Source organism: Aplidium turbinatum, chromosome 18 (assembly GCF_918807975.1).
Source record: "Aplidium turbinatum chromosome 18, kaAplTurb1.1, whole genome shotgun sequence".
Taxonomy (NCBI): Eukaryota; Metazoa; Chordata; class Ascidiacea; order Aplousobranchia; family Polyclinidae; genus Aplidium; species Aplidium turbinatum.
The window spans coordinates 20308476-20333010 of NC_137489.1; the positions used below are offsets into that span (position 1 = coordinate 20308476).

General features: G+C 39.7%; 1 protein-coding gene across 2 annotated transcripts in view; it reads right to left on the reverse strand.

Moving 5' to 3' along the window:
* The window catches only part of LOC145787957 (adenosine kinase-like), a 49399-nt gene that overhangs the window by 11118 nt on the left and 13746 nt on the right, over positions 1-24535 (reverse strand). Inside the window, exons 3-7 of one of the 2 annotated variants that reach the window (XM_082599795.1) lie at positions 18753-18885; positions 17201-17370; positions 15065-15170; positions 14857-14947; positions 925-1004 (exon numbers count right to left, since the gene is read on the reverse strand). In XM_082599795.1, coding sequence (XP_082455921.1) covers positions 925-1004; positions 14857-14947; positions 15065-15170; positions 17201-17370; positions 18753-18885 — 580 coding nt within the window. Of the gene's footprint in view, positions 1-924; positions 1005-14856; positions 14948-15064; positions 15171-17200; positions 17371-17682; positions 17750-18752; positions 18886-24535 lie in introns of those variants that run through there. The other variant, XM_082599796.1, reaches the window with a different exon arrangement.

The following is a 24535-nucleotide window of genomic DNA, read 5'->3' on the forward strand; positions in this document are numbered from 1 at the left end:
CTGACGCCGTAAACAGCCCTTGAAAAATAGTTACAGAGAGACGTTTGATTAAGTTTTCGACTTGACATTACTCCCTTTTCACTACAATATTGCAACTTATCGCTGACCAGCTTTCAAGTTTCAATTCGCTGTAACACGCCCGTGTTGCAGATGAAACAATAGACGCGCATATTCCCCGCCTTTGATCGGGTTTCTATGGCAACGGCCGTGCGTGCGCCATGCAGTTTGCGCGAGTCCGTTGTGTTGATTATGCTGCATGTGCGCAATGCGGTTTGTACCAGCCCTTGTTACGTTGGTTAGTGGTTACCTCGGGCCGAGACTTCAAGTTCATTTTCACAGCGAGCGATTCACTGCCGCGACAATTCTCTGCATAGGTTTCGACTTTCGAAAGCGACATCGAGTCTGTTTGCAAGCGCATTAAGCTAAACGCACGCTGCTTCAACGTAGCAAATTATGTTGTTTTTGGGTGCATTCAACATCTGATGACATTGAATCGACGCAAAATAGTAGATTCATTTTTAAATTGATTCAACGTCTGCAGACGTTATGACAGATTTTTATGACAGATTTTTTATGTAAAAATGACAGATTTTTTTGTCTGGGGTGGGATTGTAGCATCGCTACTCGTTCTAGTGATTATTTATCGCGAAGCTGTTGCGGTTTGCATTTAAAAATATTTTCCTGCTGCCGATCGCTAGTTCATCTATTGTTTTATGTATCAATGCAGCATAAAAAGTTGCTCCCACGCAGAAATATGCGTGGGGGCCTGGCCCCCCACGGATTAGGCGCCTATGACAACAACGACAAAAAAAACAACAATAAAAGAACCAATTGGAAATTCATCAACAGCAAAGTCCCTGTCCAAATAAAATGTAAGGAAAATTAAACGCCACATTGCAGGTACAGGAACATCATTCAACCTACCGTTTCGTTTCCAAATAATATGTCCACGTATGGCATCGCCTCCATCATTAGCTGGTTGAAGGAATCACACAGGAAAGGGGCTGAACAACGAAAGTAACAAATTTAACTATCAAGCAAACCAAATATAAAAGTAGTTTACTTAAAATGCTAAGAAAGTGTCGTAACGTAATGGTCCGATAGTTCCAGCTGGCCATTCCACTCGAGTGAATATAGTTCTAAGCTTCACACGCAGATATGTGGCTGCATGCATCAGTGCAGTGTGCTTTGGTTGCTGCATGCATAAGTGCAGTGTGCTTTGGTTGCTGCGTGCTTCAGTGCCGTGTGCTTTGGTTGCCACGTGCATCAGTGCAGTGTGCGTTGGTTGATGCGTGCATCAGTGTAGTGTGCTTTGGTTGCTGCGTGCATTAGTGCCGTGTGCTTTGGTTGCTGCGTGCATCAGTGCAGTGTGCTTTGGTTGCTGTGTGCATCATTGCCGTGTGCCTTGGTTGCTGCGTGCATTAATGCAGTGTGCTTTGGTTTTCGCGTGCAAGCCGTGCAAGTGTGCTTTGGTTTCCGCGTGCAAGCCGTGCATCCGTACAGTGTGCTTTGGTTTCCGCGTGCAAGCCGTGCATCCGTGTATAGTGTGCTTTTGTTGCTGCATGCATAAGTGCAGTGTGCTTTGGTTTCCGCGTGCATCATTGCCAAGTGCTTTGGTTGCTGCGTGCATTAATGCAGTGTGCTTTGGTTTTTACGTGCAAGCCGTGCATCCATGTAGTGTGCTTTAGTTGCTGCGTGCATCAGTGCAGTGTGCTTTGGTTTCCGCGTGCATCAGTGTAGTGTGCTTTGGTTGCCGCGTGCATTAGTGCAGTGTGCTTTGGTTGCTGCGTGCATCAGTGTAGTGTGCTTTGGTTGCTGCGTGCATCAGTGCAGTGTGCTTTGGTTGCCGCGTGCATCAGTGCAGTGTGCTTTGGTTGCCGCGTGCATCAGTGCAGTGTGCTTTGGTTGCCGCGTGCGTCAGTGCAGTGTGCTTTGGTTGCTCCGTGCATTAATGCAGTGTGCTTTGGTTTCCACGTGCAAGCCGTGCATCCATGTAGTGTGCTTTGGTTGCTGCATGCATCAGTGCCGTGTGCTTTGGTTGCTGCATGCATTAATGCAGTGTGCTTTGGCTTCTGCGTGCAAGCCGTGCATCCGTGTGGTGTGCTTTGGTTGCTGCGTGCATAAGTGCAGTGTGCTTTGGTTGCTGCGTGCATAAGTGCAGTGTGCTTTGGTTGCTGCGTGCATCAGTGCAGTGTGCTTTGGTTGCTGCGTGCATAAGTGCAGTGTGCTTTGGTTGCTGCGTGCAACAGTACAGTGTGTTTTGGTTGCTGCGAGCATCAGTGCAGTGTGTTTTGATTGCTGGGTGCATCAGTGCAGTGCATAGGCGTCGATTTTTTCTTAGAAGAGAGGAATTCTGGGTGGGCAAGAGTTTTCAAACAGATTTCATTGAATGTGTGTTTGCAAATTCGCAATGGTTCAGTCTTCGAAATGAGCATATTTTTACTTCGGCAAAAACGTTGCCGAGGCCAAACGGCAAAATTTGAAACTGCCTCGGCAATTACTGTAAATATTTATTAGGAAAAGATTGTACTAAAACATGTAAAACGAGAAGCGAAAAATATACTAGAGTAGTCTATTACGAACGCATTGTTTGATTTATTGTGGTGTAATAATACTAAAAGTAGTGATAAAGCGAGCAACGCGATACGCACGCTATTACGGTAATTCACGTTAAAAAACTCACCGGGAGGGGAAAGTAAGTTAATTTTGGGTTGATTCAACGTTCGAGTCAGCACAAATCGATTTAATTTTTCCGGCGGGTTATATTGCGTAACAACAATGCCCAATAAGAAATTTACGTTTGTTTTACATTAATTTCGACATCTAGCGATGTTGAATTATCATAAAATAACGTGAATTACTCAACCAGGTACAGGTAACATATTAATAGCTCCCTGCGAGAAGATCGCCTCGATTTACGTAAGCTTATAAGCCAACGTAATTTCGGCACAATTGGGACACTGCGAGCAACACAAAGTCTGTTTGATGAACTAGTCAGAATCGGTATCATCAGATGCTGTATCAGCTGGACGAGATAACGGAAAGCGAGGCGCAACAAGGAGTAGATGCTTACAATAATTTGACGTCTACTGGAGTTAAATCAATGCAAATAGCAGGCCTTGAAACAACTTTTTTTTCCGGCGGCCAAACGTGTCCGACTGAATCAAGCTGTTCGGCGGCCAATCACAAGCACATGGCGGCCATCGGAACTTCGACACACATTTTTACTTCGGCAGAAGCGAAAAATATACTAGAGTAGTCTATCACGACCGCACTGTTTGATTTGTTGTGATGTAATAATGCCAAAAGTAGCGATAAAGCGAGCTACAAGATACGCACGTGGCACGCTGTTGCAGGAATTCACGTTAAATAACTCACGGGGAAAAGTGAGTTAATTTTGGGTTGATTCAACGTTCGAGTCAGCACAAATCGATTTAATTTTTCCGCTCGGTTATATTGCGTAACAACAATGCCCAATAAGAAAGTTACGTTTGTTTTACATTAATTCGACATCTAGCAACGTTGAATTATCATAAAATAACGTCAATTGCTCAACCAGAAACAGGTAACAAATTAATAGCTCCCTGCGAGAAGATTGCCTCGATTTACGTATACACTAACATAATTTCGGCACAATTGGGATACTGCGAACAACACAAAGTCTGTTTAATAAAGAACTAGCTGTCAGAATCGGAATCATCAGATGCTGTATCGGAGCACGAGGTTGTCGCGTCATCACTGGAATCAGACACATCAAGAGGCTCATAGCTTGGCTGTAAATCTATACCGTCTTTGCCGTTCGCAATGAAGCGTCCACGTTTTGCGGCTTTCGGGCTTTGATACCACTCCACAGGCCTCTTTTTTTTTCATAAAGATCCATCAGGGTGTTGATTAGGGAATAAATCTATGCTGTGCCATAACGACTGGGAGGAATGTTTAACCCTAACATTACAAGCGCTCGTGTGGCCTCGGCAATTTCATTGCCGACGCTAATTTTGAAAACTGAATTTATCGCATCAATAAAGTGTATTGTGGTGTCACTTACATCCTGCTTATGTCAGACATCAGCTGCTTGGTCAATCAATAATGTTAACAATTCAAGCATAGAAAGGTGTATTGTGATTTATCGAGTGCTTTAACTCTTTTCTAGTCCTTTGTGATTATAAGTGGCAAAGTACTACTACTTTATTTACAAGGCCGCTTGTGTAAAATTTTCTCGGAACTTCATGGCGAACAAATGCGGCCGACGGAAGGGCGAGACCCGGCGGACAAAATGTCGGTTTTTGTAGGTTAATCGCGGCGATGGCCGCCTTCAGTTTCGAGGCCTGAATTATAGGGTGATATTTTTATAAAATATTCTCCCAGCTGGGCACGTGTCTAAGCGCCGTCGAAGTAGGAAGTAACCCAAATAAACCATCCAGCAATAGTAAGATTGAATCAACATTCTAGTCTGGTGTAGTCTAAGTAAATTAGTTTTTTCTTGTAATCTTGTTGTCCTTACAATCACCTCGGCAATTGCCGACGCTAATTTCGAAAAGTGTGGTTAGTCTTTCTCACAAAGACTGCGTTTAGCGTCGCTGCAGCAATTAAGCTTTAATAGGTTGGATGTTTTCTTTCTTGCATCTTGCGATCTTATGAGCGCTGCTAAACTAAACAAACTTCTTTTATGTTTTCCTTTGCGACCTAAAAAGCGCGTGACTCGTGACCTGTTATCTTTAAAGTGGCGCCTTCGGATTTGCCGCATTTGTAAAAGCGATTGTTTTTAGTACGTCTTTAGTTTGTATCGGTTATTTTATTGTCATGTTCATTATGATGTCATATTCACATTCCCTTACGCTGACCGGGAACTGAAGTTTGATTGTGACGTAACGAAAGTGAGACCATTCGGAGAAAAGATCAAATTGCCGACGCAAATTTGGAGAAAAGATCAAACGTGGCTTTCTCTCACCAGGAATTGCCAGCTGTGGCAGTTGCCGTAGCAACAACAATGCAGTGCGTACCGCCGTTTTTCCACGCAGCGTTGTTACGGAATTGCTTTGTTCTGTCGGATACCTAGCGAGAGACATACCGTAAAACAAGAAGTTGCGCTGCAGTTGGTTGGATAGTCCAGCGTTTAAGAAAAACGGAAATAATTGTAACGAACACTTCATAAGTGTCATGAAAACAGGGTGGGCGAAACATATTTTGCCCACCCTCGTTTCACGGCAGGGTGGGCGTCGCCCACCCTGCCCACCCTATTTCGACGCCTATGGTGCAGTGTGCTTTGATTGCTGGGTGCATCAGTGCCGTGTGCTTTGGCTGCCGCGTGCATCAGTGCAGTGTGCTTTGGTTGCTGTGTGCATCAGTGCTGTGTGCATCAGTGCAGTGTGCTTTGGTTACTGTGTGCACTAATAGTAATACAGTGCACATTGGTTGCTGCATGCTTATAATAATTATGTAAAATATTTTTGCTTCACTATTTTGGTCACCCACCTCAATCTCAAACTTCATTGGCATCAACTTGAAAGCTTAGTAAATCGGCAGTATACTGCACATTGCATGCGATAGATGGAAAATATGTTCCGGTCAACTAAATTTTCTTCATAATCACCTGATCTCACTAAAACAAGCATTATTTATGCCAGTTTGTAATAAAAAAAAGTCTCCACAATTGCCGACGTTCAACCAGCCGTAGTAGATCGCCTGAAGTGTGCCCGTAACGAACTCCATTATTAGTGACAACAAAACCTGCCTGAGTCTGCGGGGCTGTGGCTCCATCATAGCAGCTTGCATAATTTATTTTTTTCGTCAAATTGGGTTAATTTTGATGTTTGGTAAATTTAAGCGTTGTGATTTAAAATGATCCTAAAGTTTTACATCACATTATGTAGTTGTTGCAAAATTTGAATAACATACGAAGCAATGACCACAATTTGCATCTACTTGCAAAGATGAGAATGATTTCACATATGATGAGTTTGGCTATTTACAAATTCAAATAACATAATTACGATGATATTCAATTTTAAAACAGTAAACTAAATTAAATATATTAGAAATTAATTCATTATTATTATTGCCGCGATACAGTGGACCGGCTTAAATATAGGCTACCCGGGCGAAACTTCCCAACGCACAACAAGCGAAATTTTCCACTTTTCTCTGCATTGCATTACTGTAGGACTGAAAGTCGAGCAGAAAAGCTATGAATCAACATCATGTGCCGTCTCCGAGCAGAACGTCGGCTGTCAATTGTTTCCATACGTCACATATTTTTCTGCTACTCTTTTTGCTTCTTTGATGCTTGACAAATCAGCCCACTGTATTACATCATCTTCCCAGGTTATTCTCTCCTTCTTCCCCTGAACCTTTCCTTTCACCATACCTTCAATAACCAATTGATGTAGCTGTCCTGTCGATTCTCTCAAACTATGTCCCGCGAATTTCATCTTTTGTTTTGCTAAGTCGTTTGCCCATCTACAGCTACCGCAAAATGACTTGAGACCTACCTTATTTTTAAAGAAAAACACAGGTTTATTTGTTATAAACGCTTTTATTAAAAATAGTCACTTTTGTTAATATTTTGTCATATTGCCCTTGTTTTTGAGGTGTAAGGTCGATTGGTCGACAGAACAATTGGTCGACAGGACGATTGGTCGACAGGACGTTAGGTCGACAGAACGATTCATTTTAGGGTTTGGGTAGGGTTAGAGTTAGGTTAGGGTTAAGGTTAGTTAACTAGCCCTAACCCTAAAATGAATCGTTCTGTCGATCTAACGTCATGTCGACCAATCGTCCTGTCGACCAAATGTCTGTCGACCAATTGTCCTGTCGACCAACTGACCGGCTACCGTTTTTGATAACCATTGCAAGCGTTTGGGCATAGAGTCAATTAAATTTCTAAAATAATCCGGTGTCATTTCCAAGCACCACACTTTTTTCAGCTCTTCTTTAAGAGTATCCAGGTTAGGATTTTTTTTCGGCCATTGTTCTCTTCATTTTGTGCCAGCAATTTTCGATGGGATTTAAATCCGGGCTGTTGCCAGGCCATTCAAGAACATTTATCTGTTGCTGTTCAAGGAATGTTGTTACTTTTTTGGCTTTGTGGCAGGGTGCACTATCATGCATAAACACCTCGGAGCCATGAATGTGGAAGAAATTGAGCATATGCTCCTCCAAAACTTGCATATAGAGATCAGCGTTCATTTTTTTGTTTTTTGGAAGAAAGTGCAGGCCTTCTCTCCAGAAAAACTTCCTCACACCATGACTAACAGTCGGAACCGTATATCGAGGATCAAAACGATCAGATGACCTTGGACGCCGCACCGTAGTAGACCCCATCTTAAAGACTTGGAAGTTGCTCTCATCAGAGAACATTACTTTTCTCCATTGTTCAGTGGTCCAATGGGCATATTTCTTGGCAAATGCTAGCCGTTGTTTTTTCATCCGCTCATTGATAAGAGGCTTATTGGCAGCTTTACGGCTCGGAAGATCTAAGTCCTTTTGGAGGCGGTGCTGAACTGTCCGGATTTTTACAAGCTGCAGCAGATCTGGATGAAGATCTTGCAGGCCTAATGTTGTTAAACGAGTGTTCTTTTGTAGTCCTCGTTTCATGATGGTGTCAGTTTATATGTTTTTTTTTCTTCTTCCTCCACCAAACTTATGCTTGGGAACTGTTTTGCATGGAAAATTTTTGGCTGCAGCCAAGAGCCTCATAATGGTTGCTTTTCCTCTTCCACTTCACTCGCATATGACTTTTATTGGCACATTTTCCTGCCTCCATGCAAGAATACGAGCCTTCTCTTCATTACTAGTGTACTTTCCAGGCATGACAAGTTTACTACAAAAATATTTACTCACCTCCGAAAACTTTTACTTTGGATTCTCTTATGCTTTCAAATTAACTATGATTCTCCCAGTACTTCCTCTGAATTCTCATCACTGTTTTATTCTAATAAAATGCCCAAAGCAATTTTACAGTAACATTGTCTTGCTAATAGCCAATTGTGTAGGTACGGTACACGCCAACTGGGCTAGACAAAGTGGGCAATACCCACTTGGGCGAGACCAGGTAGGCGACAAGACAAGTGGGCGACGGACCAAGTGGGCGACGAGTCAAGTGGGCGACGAGCCAAGTGGGCGACGGACCAAGTGGGCGACAAGCCAAGTGGGCGACGGCCAAAGTGGGCGACAGCAGCGAAAGTTTAGCCGTTCGGAAAAAAAATATGACTTTTAATTTTTACTTTAAAATACAATAATTGATTTGTGGAAGGGAGGCAATGAGAGTTCTCACGCTGAGTTTCACGAAGCATTGGAAGCAACATTTTCATTATTTTTTGTAGTCTAGTAATAGCGCTTGCTGTTTGATGTTAATTTGCATTGTGATATCATCTTGACACATTATTTTGCAATTTGCAGCGTCAGGGTTTATCGTAAAGCTTAAGAGAAACCCCCCAGAAAAGAGACAAACGAATGGCCGAAGTGTGGTTTAAGTCAGCAATGAACGCTCCCTAACCGTTATCAAAGCTTGTCAGTATAAAATATGACTTTTAATTTTTACTTGAAAATACAATGGTTGGTTTGTGGAAGGGAGGCAATGAGAGTTCTCACGCTGAGTTTCACGAAGCATTGGAAGCAACATTTTCATTATTTTTTGTAGTCTAGTAATAGCGCTTGCTGTTTGATGTTAATTTGCATTGTGATATCATCTTGACACATTATTTTGCAATTTGCGGCGTCAGGGTTTATCGTAAAGCTTAAGAGAAACCCCTCAGAAAAGAGACAAACGAATGGTTGAAGTGTGGTTTAAGTCAGCAATGAACGCTCCCTAACCGTTATCAAAGCTTGTCAGTATAAAATATGACTTTTAATTTTTACTTGAAAATACAATGGTTGGTTTGTGGAAGGGAGACATTTACGAAGCATTGGAAGCAACATTTTCATTATTTTTTGTAGTCTAGTAATAGCGCTTGCTGTTAATTTGCATTGTGACATCATCTTGACACATTATTTTGCAATTTGCGGCATCAGGGTTTATTGTGAAGCTCAAAAGAAACTCCTCAGAAAAGAGACAAACGAATGGCCAAAGAGTGGTTTAAGTCAGTTATGAACGCTCCCTAACCATTATCGAAGCTTGTCAGTATAAAATATGACTTTTAATTTTTACTTTAAAATACAATGGTTGATTTGTGGAAGGGAGGCAATGAGAGTTCTCACGCTGAGTTTCACGAAGCATTGGAAGCAACATTTTCTCTTTTCTGAGGGGTTTCTCTTAAGATGCACGATAAACCCTGACGCCGCAAATTGCAAAATAATGTGTCAAGATGATGTCACAATGCAAATTAACATCAAACAGCAAGCGCTATTATAATACTACACTACAAAAAATAATGAAAATGTTGCTTCCAATGCTTCGTGAAACTCAGCGTGAGAACTCTCATTGCCTCCTTTCCACAAATCAATCATTGTATTTTAAAGTAAAAAATAAAAGTCGTATTTTTTTTCCGAACGGCTAAACTTTCGCTTCCGTCGGCCACTTTGGCCGTCGCCCACTTAGCTCGTCGCTCATTTGGTCCGTCGCCCACTTGACTCGTCACTAGGGTGTTTCATTTGCTCCCTTTATTTGAATTTTGATCTGTCCCTAAGTTAATTCTGTTCCATTTGGGAAAAAAATAACCTGGGAATAATTTTTAATTTCATGGCCCCCCGTTTACCCCCCCCACCGCAACTCCGAAATTTCTGCCTACTCCAATCGCCATAACTCAAAAACCACTTTAGATAGACATGGGTTGTTGGGTATCAAAGTTATTGCCATACCCCACTTTAATTCAAAAATGCTGTCAAAATAATAATCTGAGCAAAAAAATTTTTTTTTTCATTTTTGCACAACATAAGAAAAGCAGTTGGCATGAATATTGAATAGCCAAACATACGATGTGAACAACCAAACATAAGTGGCAGCAACTGACACAACACCAAAATTAATCACATGACACAATATTATCAAAAACCATCTATGAAGTAATAGGACATCACAATAAGTAATAGCACAGCAGGGGCTCACACAACCTCCATTAAGCAGGCAGCAACGTGGTGTGTTGTGCTTAGCGCATTGGTCTTCGCACCAAAGAGTGTTTACATTAATTTCAGCTACTGAAACCACTGCGTTGTTGTTTTCTTGTGCAAGAAAGGTCAAAATGATTGCCTCCATCCAGTAATGGGTAGTTAAAATAAATTCCAGTCATACTAATGTAAGTCACTGGAAACAGTGTATTACAGGCAACTCCAAAGCGAGTGCTGCAAAAATTGCCTATTATGTGCTGTGCTTCAATGATGTTTTTCCGTCCTGGAGGATAAAAATTCAATGACGACAATACAAGTGGGACATGAATAGTAACACAGCAACAGCTAATGCTGATTAAGTAGGACATGGATAGGATACTAAGGCCCGTATTCTAAGATCCAACTTGAGTTCAAACTGAAACTCAAATTTGGCTTGGTCCATGTTTTTGGTATACCATAACCCAAGTCCAACTTTCTGATGTATTCAGCAGCATGTATCAAGATAGTCTGCAGCGTCCCTTGTAGTCTGCCTGTAGACACCATAGTATAAGGGAAGTCACTCTGTCTCGAATTTTTAATGATCTAAAATTTCAAATTACCAAGTCTCCTGATGTTACGCTGTACTGCTCAGCATAGTTTCCAGAGGGGTGATTAATTAGAGTTCATTGAACTCTGTCATATTTTCCTGGAAAATTCACTGCAAAATCCAATAACCTTCAAAAACCCAGGTGCTTTGCATAAAGCCAGATGGACGGCAAAGCTGATTTACTCCATTAAGATATATCTTCTGGGAAAGTACATTGGAGAACTTCCACTTGGCACTGTTACTACCACTCAACAAACCTCAAAGATAAGAGGCTTTGTCAACTTCGTCACTCATGTCATGTGTATTCTCAGTGGTGCTTGACATGTCCATCGCCCACTGATGCTCCATGGAATGATCTAAAGTTTTACAAGATGCTGTTCACTTACAGCAACATCAATAACTGTATTGCTCTGAAGGCATTAAAGAGACACCTTTGGTACTTGACAGAGGAAATTATTTCTCTTTCTCTATTCAGAGAACACACCCCTGTTGAGGAAACTTGGTTTATTGCTGATCGAATGCTACAATGCATTGATACATACACACTCAGCCATCCCAAAACAGCGACATGGATCTGGGTTTGAAAAACCAAAATTTCCAAAGTGTTGTGGATTTGTTTTTGAAAAACAAATCCACAACACTTTGGGCCATCAACAAGGATTGGTGATTTAGTTGGACAAGATTCATGCTATTTTATCAACTTGTTAAACCTGAACCATAAATTTTTGCACCTGCCTGTTAATAAATGGCATGATACCAGCATCTTAAACGAAAACCTGGTAAATGTCCTAGGAAGCAATGTAATTAATGACTGTGCTGAAAGGTATATAAAATTAAGCTCAGACTTCTTGGGATCTTCTCACAGCGAAGAACATTAGGCCTACCAAGACACCCTGCAAGTGGCAGAAAAACACAGAAAGTGTCAACTATTCCTTCGCAAAAGAAGCACCCACTGTTGATGATGCCCAACTGCCTCTTTGACGATTATATGCATGCATCATCAATCATGATAATATGTCAATTGTCAACCAACTGGCTTGGATACTAATCGTTCTTGCAGTTTTTGAAAAAATGTAACTATTTGCAGGATTATAGATAACTTAAGCCCGTATTCTAAGATCCAACTTGCGTTCAAGCTGAAACTCAAGTTTGACTTGGTCCATGCATTTGGTATACCATAACCCAAGTCCAACTTGTGTTCCAGCTTGAACTCAAGTTGGGTCTCAGAATACGGGCCTTAGTATCCTATCTATGTCCTACTTAATGAGCGTTAGCTGTTGCTGTGTTACTATTCATGATTCATGTCCCACTTGTATTGTCGTCATTGAATTTTTATCCTCCAGGACGGAAAAACATCATTGAAGCACAGCCCATAGTAGGCAATTTTTGCAGCACTCGCTTTGGAGTTGCCTGTAATACACTGTTTCCAGTGACTTACATTAGTATGACTGGAATTTATTTTAACTACCCATTACTGGATGGAGGCAATCATTTTGTCCTTTCTTGCACAAGAAAACAGCAACGCAGTGGTTTCAGTAGCTGAAATTAATGTAAACACTCTTTGGTGCGAAGACCAATGCGCTAAGCACAACACACCACGTTGCTGCCTGCTTAATGGAGGTTGTGTGAGCCCCTGCTGTGCTATTACTTATTGTGATGTCCTATTACTTCATAGATGGTTTTTGATAATATTGTGTCATGTGATTAATTTTGGTGTTGTGTCAGTTGCTGCCACTTATGCTTGGTTGTTCACATCGTATGTTTGGCTATTCAATATTCATGCCAACTGCTTTTCTTATGTTGTGCAAAAATGAAAAAAAAAATTTTTTTGCTCAGATTATTATTTTGACAGCATTTTTGAATTAAAGTGGGGTATGGCAATAACTTTGATACCCAACAACCCATGTCTATCTAAAGTGGTTTTTGAGTTATGGCAATTGGAGTAGGCAGAAATTTCGGAGTCGCGGTGGGGGGGGGTAAACGGGGGGCCATGAAATTAAAAATTATTTCCAGGTTATTTTTTTCCCAAATGGAACAGAATTAACTTAGGGACAGATCAAAATTCAAATAAAGGGAGCAAATGAAACACCCTACTCGTCACCCACTTGGTCTGTCGCCCACTTGTCTCGTCGCCCACCTGGTCTCGCCCACTTTGTCTCGCCCAGTTGTCGTGTACCGGTGTAGGTATTATACATCATAATTGATTTGAGTGAAAGAATTGCCTTTTATGCAATACACAATGGTTTAATACTTATTGCAATTAAAAACGTGTGAAAATGATCGAGGTCTCAAAATTGCACTCCAATTCTTTTTCTAATTGCTTTGTTTGTATTGTGTTTTTTATACGATATTTTTAATATTCTTCTGTAGCACCACAGTTGAAAAGCATTAACGTTTTTGTGAACTTTTGTTGTAGGTCCAACTGTCACTTCCATATGACATAACTAGTTTGATCATCATTATTAAGTATCTTCCTCGAGAGTTGGATGCAATGAAGTTGTGAAATTTTTATCTGTTGTGAAATTTTTCTATTACAGTTTTGTTAGCCCATTGGAACACACAAGCGTGAGAACGGTGACACGATTAGAACAATGGTCATCCGAGTTTGATGGAACGCAACATCCTGCTATGTCAAGTTCATCTGAAAGCCTTCAACAAGCTCCATCTTTAGGCTAATAGAAGAGAGTGGTGTTGCTTGAATAGCCTTTACTCTAGAGCCCACTGCGGAGTCGGGAAAAATAAAAGGGTCAAAGGCCTTTTCATAGTCTATGAAACTTAGTCTATACCTTAGTCTCATAGTCTATAGACAATAGACATCTTTATTTATTTGGTTGTAACGTTCACATGTAGTTCTCATACTGAAAATTCCTTCCCATGTTCCCTTTGCAGACATAAAACCACTTTGAGTTTCGTTAATTTCGCTTTCAATGATTTTTCTGCTTCTTCTGAGAACAACTCTCAGCAAATTTTTTAGTACATGACTCATCAGACTAAGAGTTCTAAATTCTGTACACTGCATGGCTTTTGACTTCTTCAGCAGTTTGACAAGAATGGATTCATTCATTTCTAGTGGCATGTGGCCATTCATGTAGATGTTATTACATAAGTCATAAATATGTTTCAGTCCTTCACAATCCAGAGCTCTTATCATTTCCGTTGTTATTTGATCTGTACCAGAAACTTTATGATTTTTCAATTCAGCTATGGCTTTGTTAAATTCAGACTGCAATAGTGGTTCACCTTCTTCATTAAATGACACAAACCTCTAAGGTTTTTGCTCGAAGTCAGTCTTTATATCATCGACGACTAGCTATCTCCCACACAGCATTACAATTTCATTTTACAATGTATTTGTTGCAGAACCGCTTTTCGTTCATAGAGAACTCATCAGTACAACTATTAATAAATCATCATAAACATTTAGTCAAAGTAGAAGTGAAATTATCAGTTTAACAATAGTTAATTTGTGCCTGATCCTTTCTTTGACTTTAGCATCTTTTCAATAAATTCACCTTCTTCATCGTCTTTTGTTTGATATAATGATATAACAAGATAATAGTCTCAGCTTTAATTGCAAATCTATATCTCTTAAAAATTCCTTACATTTCCAAAATAACGGTTTTGCTGGACCGATTTTTCTTTTTACATCATTGATGCATCTTTCATCTTGCGCTATGAGGGACCGTAAGCATGTTTGCACAGTTAGTGACCTGTTCCAATTGTCCTCCATCCAGTTTAATTTTTATTTTCATTGTTTGTTTTTTTTTCATTCAACATTGTCTTTGTTTTCTTCAAATTTAGTTTCATTTGGTAGTTTTTGCTGATTTCGTCCATACTTTCCTCCTATTTTTCTTCTGTGTCAGTCAAAATGACAGTAGTGTATGTTGCTCAATACTTATCCATTGAATTTAATCGTTTTCATTTAGTCTATTATTGTTAATGTTTCCTTGATTATTGCCATGAATACGATTTTTTAAAGTCTTTGGTATGAAACTGTTAAAGTTTGCTTTAACAACCTGCTGCATTCGAAATGAAAGATTGTTGATTTGCAATTAAATCTCTTTTGGAAGGTGCCGTAAGCGTAAAAAGGTTGGGAACCACTGCGTTAATGCTTTGAAAACACAGTCGATTAGGATCACATTAAAAAGTGCATCAATTTCCACCCCTGTTATTTTTACCCACGAGTACCGACAATACATTTTCTTCAAGTTACGACTGATGAAACGAACCTGACAAATTCATCATGAATGTCTTCCCATTTGTAGCAGCGTGTCGCGCCACTGTCTGTATTGATTCTGGAGACACAGTGAGAAAGAATCCCTGGAAGAAAACAAGCTCTATTAAACCGGTTGAAAGCGGTTCCTTTCGACAGAACCGGTAAGAGTGATACTGCAAGCACTCGACTTAATCTTTGAACTGGTTGAGCAAGCAACTCACCGCGATGTAGAAATATTTGGCTTTTTCAACCAACTTCCATGTCTCCTCCAACTTTAAGTGGGCGACATCATAGCAATTAGCTGCAGCTAAGTTGGCACACAACGACCTGGAAACAAACTGTTTTCTAACAAGCTTAGAACTTGAAGCTATTTAAGCCGGCGTCCATGTAAATAGAGAGATTAGACTCCGTGCGGATTCATTAACTACATAAAAATCAATAAAATTGGTTTGATAAATGTGTTTCATCAAATTGCATGAGCAATTCTGCTACAAGTATACCGAGATCCAAGGCATCACCGCATGCTGACGACAGCATGTGTAATCATGGCTAGTATTTAACCAAAGTGTGGCGGTATCTTTAAAACTATTATATCATATTCGCTGGACGTTGCCTGTCGTTCATAGACGACGTGTAATCACTCGCGCGACTCACACTTTGTCTTTATGAACTTTTCCAGTTGCAAGGAGTCGATTGAAAGTTGATCCAACTGAAACCCAGAAACTGAACACACTTTCAGAAACCCTTTCATAAATCCATCTGCCAGTAGCTTTCACGTGATATGACGTTAACAGTTTGTCTGGTTGCTACGGTGGGCAGCAACAAAATGGAGGTTGTTTGGACTTTGTGTTGATTAATCCAGGCTTCACTAGGGCATCCTTTGAAAGGACGGCAACTGTTGTTCAGTTAGACAATGGTCGATTCCAAAATTCCGTTTTTGGATACATCCCGTTTCGGTGCAGACATGTCTCCAAACAGTTTGGAGACAATGATTTCGTTAGTGAAATTGGTGGGCTGCACATGCCAATGAATAATTCATCTTGAATAGCTTCATCAGACAGCGGCCTTAATCGCGAGTCATGCAGTGCGGAGCTGGAGCAGAATGACTCGACAATACATTCATTTGCAACATTGTTCCGATTGTTCCTCGACTTGACTTGACGTCCTTTCTCAGCTTTTTTCCGTAAGGCACTACGTTTGTCGAATAGTGTAAAAATTGCAGCCCTGATAACTCCAGTCTGTCATACTGTTTAATGCACAGATGCCGATATGTGTGACGCTAATAAAAAAAAGTGTGAACAAACTCACGCAATCAAGATATTTCTTGCACAAATTTGAAATTAAGCTATATTAAAAATACGATGGTCTCTGGAGACACCAGATTTAATTAAGTGCTGAGCGTGACATTTCGTAATTTCTTGCATTAACGTCTTCAAACGTAATTAGAGTTATGACAGCACATAACACAGATGACATTGAAGATAAACAAATAAGGCTATCAATTGAAATGCTCAATACCTAAGATGTAATCGAGCAGCTACAATTACTTGGAAAATAACAGTTAATGTTAATCCGCAACACTGTAATACAGTCCGAACGATCCGTTTATCTAAATCATGCTCACGGCGGTTTCTTCAACTAAACATCAGCACCAATGAAACTGGTTTCCGAGAACAACTGCACCGAAACAATCATCTCATAGAAGCGTCTCCTAATCAGTAATCAGCCACGGTAAAGTAAGTGTGTTTCACTTGCTATTTGTTTCAATGCCATTTCGCGTTAAGCACTGGTTCCAGTGATTCATTTCATAATGAGGCATAACTTCAATGCCACCAGGTTCGCAACACGATGCAAGCCAAACTGAAATCTATTTATTTGCGGAAGATTGAAGAAACTACTCAGATATATACATAAACTATTCCAACATTGTATGGGTTGACTAGTGGTCCGAATGGCCCGTTTCGGTGAGTCCGATTTGGCGAGTCCGATTCGGTGAGTCCGATCCCTATTCGGTGATTTTTTCAATTTTTTTTTTTAAATTATCGGGTACCGTAGCCTAATTATCATTGCCGTTTTAGCGTTAGAGGTTAGGAACTCACCGAATCGGACTCACCGAATCAGACTCACCGAATCAGACTCACCGAATAGTAGCAGACCCACTAGTGGTAGCCAATATATTCAACTAGACTTTGATAAAATATGTATTGTTGTATCTAAAACCAGAAAAAAAGCGCATCCAAGCAAATTTGTAAGGGGAAGCCCATCTTGCTATATATACATACAAGTTTGAACATTTTATCAGATTGTTTGAAACGTAGTCACTAGTCAGGTTACCACAACGCCACCGATTCCTTCACCTGTCGTTGTCACAAAGCAACGCCGCACACAAGCCAGTAGATTCCTCCGCTGTTTTATAATAAGCCGTCCGCACTCCAATCTCCTCCGCCTTTTCTTGCAGTATCACCCCGTACTCATCGTCTCCAACACAACCAACAAATGTTGTGCTGTGAGGATGCTGCAGCATCCACTGAACAATAAAGCAGCAAATAGCATACCGGTAATGCCTTTGTCGGATAGATTTTGTCTGAAGCAACACCTTGATTAAGTCAGGCATGCTGACAAAAGGCCATAAAGCAGGTCACCATTTTAAACGATCAGTCGTAAGGATGCAAGAAATTTTGTTGTTGAGCAACTTAAGTATGTTCACTATTTACCATGATATACATTCCAGTAACACACCACAATATGGTATTATACCATTTTCAAAGTGTCCATTCTTACTTTGCAATCAGTGTAAGCATCATTACCCGACAAAATATCTATGCAACATCATGCAAACCTTCAATATACCAGCCACTGTCCACCACATGTAGAAAAATCTTACTAGAGCCTTGGACTAGGATGTACAAGAGTGGTCAATCTTCTGACAAGTATCAAGAAACCAATATTCACTAAATACTCTTTTCAATCATAAGTCGATTATATAAAGTACAGTCGCGCTCAAAAGTTTAAGACCACCTGTCAAAATTTTGGATTCTTACAATAATCTATGGAAATCATTTTAAATGTTATGTCAAATTGGGTTTTATGCCATTAGGGCAGTGTTATGTAACAGAGCCTTCTGTTTAAGCCATTATTAACGAGCTGTTTTTTTTCAAAAATAAAAGATTTGAACTTTTTTTCAAGATTTTTTGCTGAAAAAAATGGGCAAAAAAAGGAGCTTTTCAGCTAAGGAGAGGTCAAAAATTGTTATGTTAAAGGAAGAAGGGTACTCAGAAAGAAAAATATCCGAAAGACTAAAGTTCAGCAAGACAGCAGTCCATCAGGCAACAGTTAAATTAAAAAAAATTGGAAGTTTAGTGGACTTGAAAAAGGGTGGTAGACCCAGGGTTACCAGTCCTAGAGATGACCATATGATGAGGAGGATGGTAGTGCGCTCACCCACGTGCTTTGAGGCCAAATTCATCTCTAAGATGGCGTTTTATGGTAGATGTACTTACATTTGTACCTTTACACAACAAAGCCGATCTAATTTTTTTACTAGAACACGTGGGTGAGCGCACTACCATCCTCCTCATCATATGGTCATCTCTTGGACTGGTAACCCTAGGTCTACCACCCTTTTTCAAGTCCACTAAACTTCCAAGTTTTTTAAATTTAACTATTGCCTGGTGGACTGCTGTCTTGCTGAACTTTAGTCTTTCGGATATTTTTCTTTCTGAGTACCCTTCTTCCTTTAACATAACAATTTTTGACCTCTCCACAGCTGAAAAGCTCCTTTTTTTGCCCATTTTTTTCAGCAAAAAATCTTGAAAAAGAGTTTAAATTTTTTATTTCTGAAAGAAATAGCTCATTCATAATACGGTACTATTATATACCGTAGTGTGTAAAATCGGCAGCTACACTAACCTGTGCGACCTTGATGGTATTTTGTGTGGAGCCTCCAGCAATGTAATCAACGTCATATGTTTGGACCAGTTCTTTGTACATAGGTATGTGTGTGTCTGTAGCCAAGATGGCATTATTTACAGTCAAACCATATCTGAAGAAAACAAAAGCTGAATAGCTATAGCTATCATATAGAATATAGATCATGCGTTACAAACTAGGTTTTGTCTCAAACGCCGGAGATTGATTTAAAATGACAACCACTGGCGCCGAGTCCCGGGCGAGCGGGCCGCGCCCGCCGGAAATTTCAGGAATTAAAAAAAAAATTAATGCAATTTTAAATCCCAAAATTTCTGTAACCATCTGCCACCTTCTTATACTAGCCTACTTACCTTATTCGCAGAATTTTGTCACCATATGATAGGCCCTACTAATTAAGCGATTAGTTTTCGTCAATTATTGCTATTGTTACATTCATGCAACGTTAAACAACGTTGATTCGCAGTTAAACGAGCAAAAGTGTCCAGCCGCGCCGTTTGTCTCCACTCTGTCACTCGTAGCCCAGTGCTATAAATCAAGTAAATTGCGCAAACCTGCGAGGAACTTCATTCGTGGCAAAAGTCTGACCGCGATTTCCACTGCTTTTACATCGTTTTAACATCGCCAGATGTAAAACTGTAGCATTGTTCTTCAAAGGAGTAATTTTCTCTCAAACGACTAACTCTGCTGCCAAAATGCTCTATTTTGTTGTCTCCAATCATCACAGTTTCGTCTGTTACGTCACTGATATTAAACTGTGCACACCTGTTGGTTTGGCCGGATGAAACCGTTGGTTGTCATTAGTTGCAATTCAGTTCCTTCGTTCTATAACTGTTCTAATTGTAGATTCAATCTAAGCTCGGTTTGATAGCGCAGTTTATCGCTAGATGGCTTTGCGGGAGCTGAATTGCCGTAAAATCGCTTCTGCGTTGCATTACTGCATCTTGTATCTTATCTGTGCGCTCGCTAGGACCGACTTATCGTATGAACCCACCGATGTATTGTGTGTGTGTTATTGTGTGGTTTTAGCAATAGTAATCAGTGTTGCCAGGTTATTTTACAAAAACAAGCAAAAAAATTTGAAAAACAAGCCCAAAACAAGCAAATTAACACAAAAACAAGCCCAAAAACAAGCAACAAAAAAAAAAACAGCCAAAATAGCAGTGGAATAGCAGCAATAGCAGTGAATGATTTTAATAATTGCCTTTCCGAAAGTAATGCTTATTGTTTGTTGATGATAGAACAATTATTAAGTGTAACAAAAATGAAGTAGAGTTATTTGGTACAGTAAATAAGGAGTTACTAGGCAGTGTTGTACATTTACACCAGGGATTCATACTATAGGGATCGCCAACTCGGCTGGAAATCCGACAATTGGAGTGTAAAAGTGTTGCCAGATATTTTTTATATATTTAGAAAAAATATTATTTTGGCAATTTTAAAGTAGTAGTTGCCCAAAACTTGCCCTTAAATAAATATTTTAAAACTAATCTAAAAAAATTTTATTGTTCACTTATCAAACTATCATATTTTTGGCAAATTTAACCTCTCTTGTACATAAAACATATTACTTGAAAAATAATTAGCGGCTTCAACACTTAAAACATGAAGCTCTTTATTCCTGAGGTCTATTTTTAAGTTTCTCAATTTTTTTTGTTCTTAACTGGTTAGTATAATTTTTTTTAAACCTGCAAGTTTTATTTAAGTTTTGCACATAAATTCAGCACATTCTTATTGCAAAGTAACACAACTAAAAATTACTTTAACTCAATCTTGTGCAACTTTAAACTTCAGATTAGTTTTAAACGGACAAGCTTTGGGCGACCATTACTCTTTAAAAATGCCAAAATAACATTTTTTCTAAAAATATAAAAAATATCTGGCAACACTTTTACACTCCGATTGTCGGATTTTCAGCCGAGTTGGCGATCCCTATACTATGAATCCCTAATTTACACCGTCAACTTTTTGTTGACGCTGAGGCTGGCGCCGTCAGTTTATTTTTTTAGTTGACGGAAGTGATAGCGCCGTGAACAATTTTGCCGATTTTAAGCGTCAAACGCTATGCGTCATTTTTGTCTTCATGGAAAATCTCGTTTCACAATCTATTCTGGCCAGCGCGACTAGTCTGAATTAATGGCTTTCGCGTTGGTTGGAATGGCTCCCTGGAATACAAGCGGTAGAAGCTTGCCAAATGGTGATCACTCATATCGTGAGCAGTATCGAGAACGATGAATCAGAGAGAGAAAGCGAAAAATCAAAGAATGTCATCGCAGAGGTTGAAGAAACTTTATTTCAAGAGCTGAAAAGAGCGATGTTGTTGCAGTGGACCTCGTTAAAATAAGATTTATATATGCTAAGACATCACATCACGCTTGGAACAGACAGTGATAGGTTACCTTTCCGAGTAAATGTTTTCAAGACTTATTTTTGAATACAGCACACCAATACCATTCAGCGCTGCTGTGGAACGCATATATGTTTTCACTTGGAAAGGACGTTATGCGTCCCAAACGCAGCAGATTGTCAGACAAACGTTTTGAAATGCTTGTGTTTCTACAAAAAACTAACTAATAAGCTAAAGTAGCTAATTACAATACAGTCTCACTCTCAAAACATAAAACCTGCTCTATATTTATAGCTAATTGTTAGCCTACACTTGGTTGAAATACTTCCGTTTTGTGAGACCCTGGCTAAAATAGCGCTAGAAATTAGCGCTGACGCTGTCAATTTCTTTAAGAGCTGACGCAGTACTTTATGCCGCAAAGTCTTTAGGCAATTTGCGCCGACGCCGTCCATTTATTTCATTGACGCGTACAACACTGTTACTATAAGCTATAGTTACACTACAAGGCAGAAGCACACACTACCCCTGTTGACTACCTGGCTATGGCTACTGACTTGTGACATTGTGAACTTGAACTACTAAGTTGTGACTAAACTTGTGTGCTGAGTCCTGAGTTGTTGACTGTTGTGTGTGTGCTGGCCTGGAATTCCTGGAAAGTGCCTAGTGGAAAAGGAAACCGCTTCCCAGCGTTGCCAGATACTAAATCTGTTTAAACAGAAAATTAAAACAGCAAAAGTTCCATAAGATTTAAAAATTTCATAATAATTTTAAAAATGTAACAATTATATCAATAAAATGAAATATATCAATAACAAAAAAACAAGCCCAAAAACAAGCAACCCGCAAGTCTTAAAAAAATACCGCAAACCCAGAAAGAAACAAGCCCAAATTCGCGAGGAAAACCGCAAGGTTGGCAACACTGATAGTAATGTCATTATGGAACTAGTACAGTATTGCAGTTTTCGTCCCGCAACCCGCACATACCAATCACAAAAAATATGCGGAACTGAATTATCAGGACCAGACGTTGTTGCGTACCAATTATAGTTATTACTTGTTTCCAAATCGTGTTAAAGGAGACATAAACTTAAATGTAAAACTAGGCTAGCCCAACAACCTAGCAAAATCGCCCTTTAGAAAAACGCACAAAATAACCTTTATGACGTGACAGTATGTGTTCGCCAGCCCAGCTATTTTGAAAACTCGGCGCCTATGATGACAACTGTACAAGCTGACCGTCACGGTTCTTTCTATCTCTTACCAGGAAAGAGACTAGGAAAGGATTAATAACGTACCGGTAGTTTAATGCAGAATGGCCCGTTTTGTCGAGTTCGATTCGGTGAGTTCCCTATTCGCCAATTTTTTGAAAATCCAGCGACACCTTCTGTAAATCCAATGATTGAATATTATTCAATATTCAGACATTGAATCAATGTAAGTTAGGCTAGTTGGGTTATTTGAATTGGGTTCTTTAATTGGATTCAACCCGTACCTGGTCAGCAAAAGTTCCCTTTTGTACACGCTTTCAACGTCTGGCAACGTTAAAACGATGTAATTGCCTTTACATTAAATTCAAAAGTTTTGTTGACATCAAAAATTCTTTGACTGTTTTGAGTTACAGCTCATCGTTTTGTGAAAAAGGTTGTTTCGATGTAAAATATATTTGAAATATCATATAAAACCAACAAATAGCTTATTTAAAAAATGAATGACATGACTGTAATATTGGAAACATGCCTTTTAAGTTTGTACCTTGTGTTTCGCAATTTGCCTTATGCGTTTTCCATGACCTCTTGATCGGCCGCTGTTAAATATGCTTTCCTGACAGCGTCGCGTCATTTTCGAACTTGAGTTCCAATAGTAAGTCAATCGTTTTAGTGCCGCAGCTATGTGGACGTTTACGTTGCTAGTTTATGTTGAAGTCTGAGTACATGATGATTGCTGAAAAGGGGATACGAAGGCTTTTAATACGTCTGACAATAGAAGGGCTTTTGTTTATCGTAAATAATCTCTGTTTACCGTAAAATAACAATTGACACCGATAGTAGTTTAATAAATCTTGTTATAATAACCTGCATTGCGCTATTAGCATCAGGCCTGGATGCTCACTGCATGCTCAATTGCTCATGGTTACTTGTTAATTCAACTACCCGTACAGTTCAGTGGCGTAGCCAGGAAAAAAACTTGGGGGGGGGGCCAAATATTTGATGAATTGAAGAGAACGACAAAGTGTTTGATTTATGACATCGCCAGTCACCACCTGATGTGCAGTGGCGTATCCTGGTGGCTTGGGCAAGGGGAAGCAATGAAACTGGTGGGGGTTAAAGCGTGCCAACTGCCGAAGGCACGCGTATTCCAGGGGGGTCCGGGGGCATGCTCCCCCGGAAATTTTTTGCAAAATTAAACTTAAATAAGGGATTATAGCGCTTTCTGGAAACACTTTTAGGGTAATATTTGTATGAAATTTATTAGCAGATAAACAGCTAAGTAACTTATTAAAGGTAGCTCTTACACACGAACGGGCAAAATCTACGGCTAAAATTAGAGAACACCAAAAACTCAGCTACACAAAAACTCAACAGAGTAAGCCATTTTAAAATTGCTTCCACAAATTAGTTAAAAGAAACGTAAATCAAGTAAATTTTGCCAGATTTACAATTTGCAAAATTTATTGGTGTCTTTCTGTGTGTCTAAAACAAGTCCTTGGGGTGTTAATAGCCAGATGTCTTGGAAAATGTTATAAATTTCTACAAATTTTATTATATTGTAAACAAAGAGCTCAACTTCGGAATCCAAACTTTGAAAATTTGGGGGGGGCCATGGCCCCTTTTGCCCCCTCTGGCTATGCCTATGGTACAGTTACTTTACATCTAGCCTACTGCAAAAGCTTTGTTAAAAAGAACAGCTTGTTGGTAACTTTTCAACTGTATTTCCAAACAAGTATTCTTTAAATATACTCTATGACAACGTATAGTCTAACTGTCTTTGGTAGCTGACTGTACCAGCTGCACTATAAAACTTTCTGCAATTTTGAAAAGAACCGCATGTTTCACGCGCTACAAACTACCGCCCTGGTAGTGTCATAAGAATAACGCAATCGCTGTGAGTCTTCACATATCTTTCTTTATATATCCCTGATGCTGAGATTCAAATAAAGTTATCTGTTTGTTTATGACAGTTCGTCCGAGATAGTCAGATGTCAAGGATTACGCAAAACATTACAATGACGAATGACATAAACATGACGCAAAAAAGGTGGATGTACCGTTGTACCTGAGAGTGTAGGTTGTACCTGAGAAACATTTACAAAAGTCGTACATGACGCAAAAAAGGTGGATGTACCGCTGCACCTGAGAGTGTAGGTTGTACATCTGAGAAACATTTACAAAAGTCATTCGATTTGTTCAAAGAACCCAAT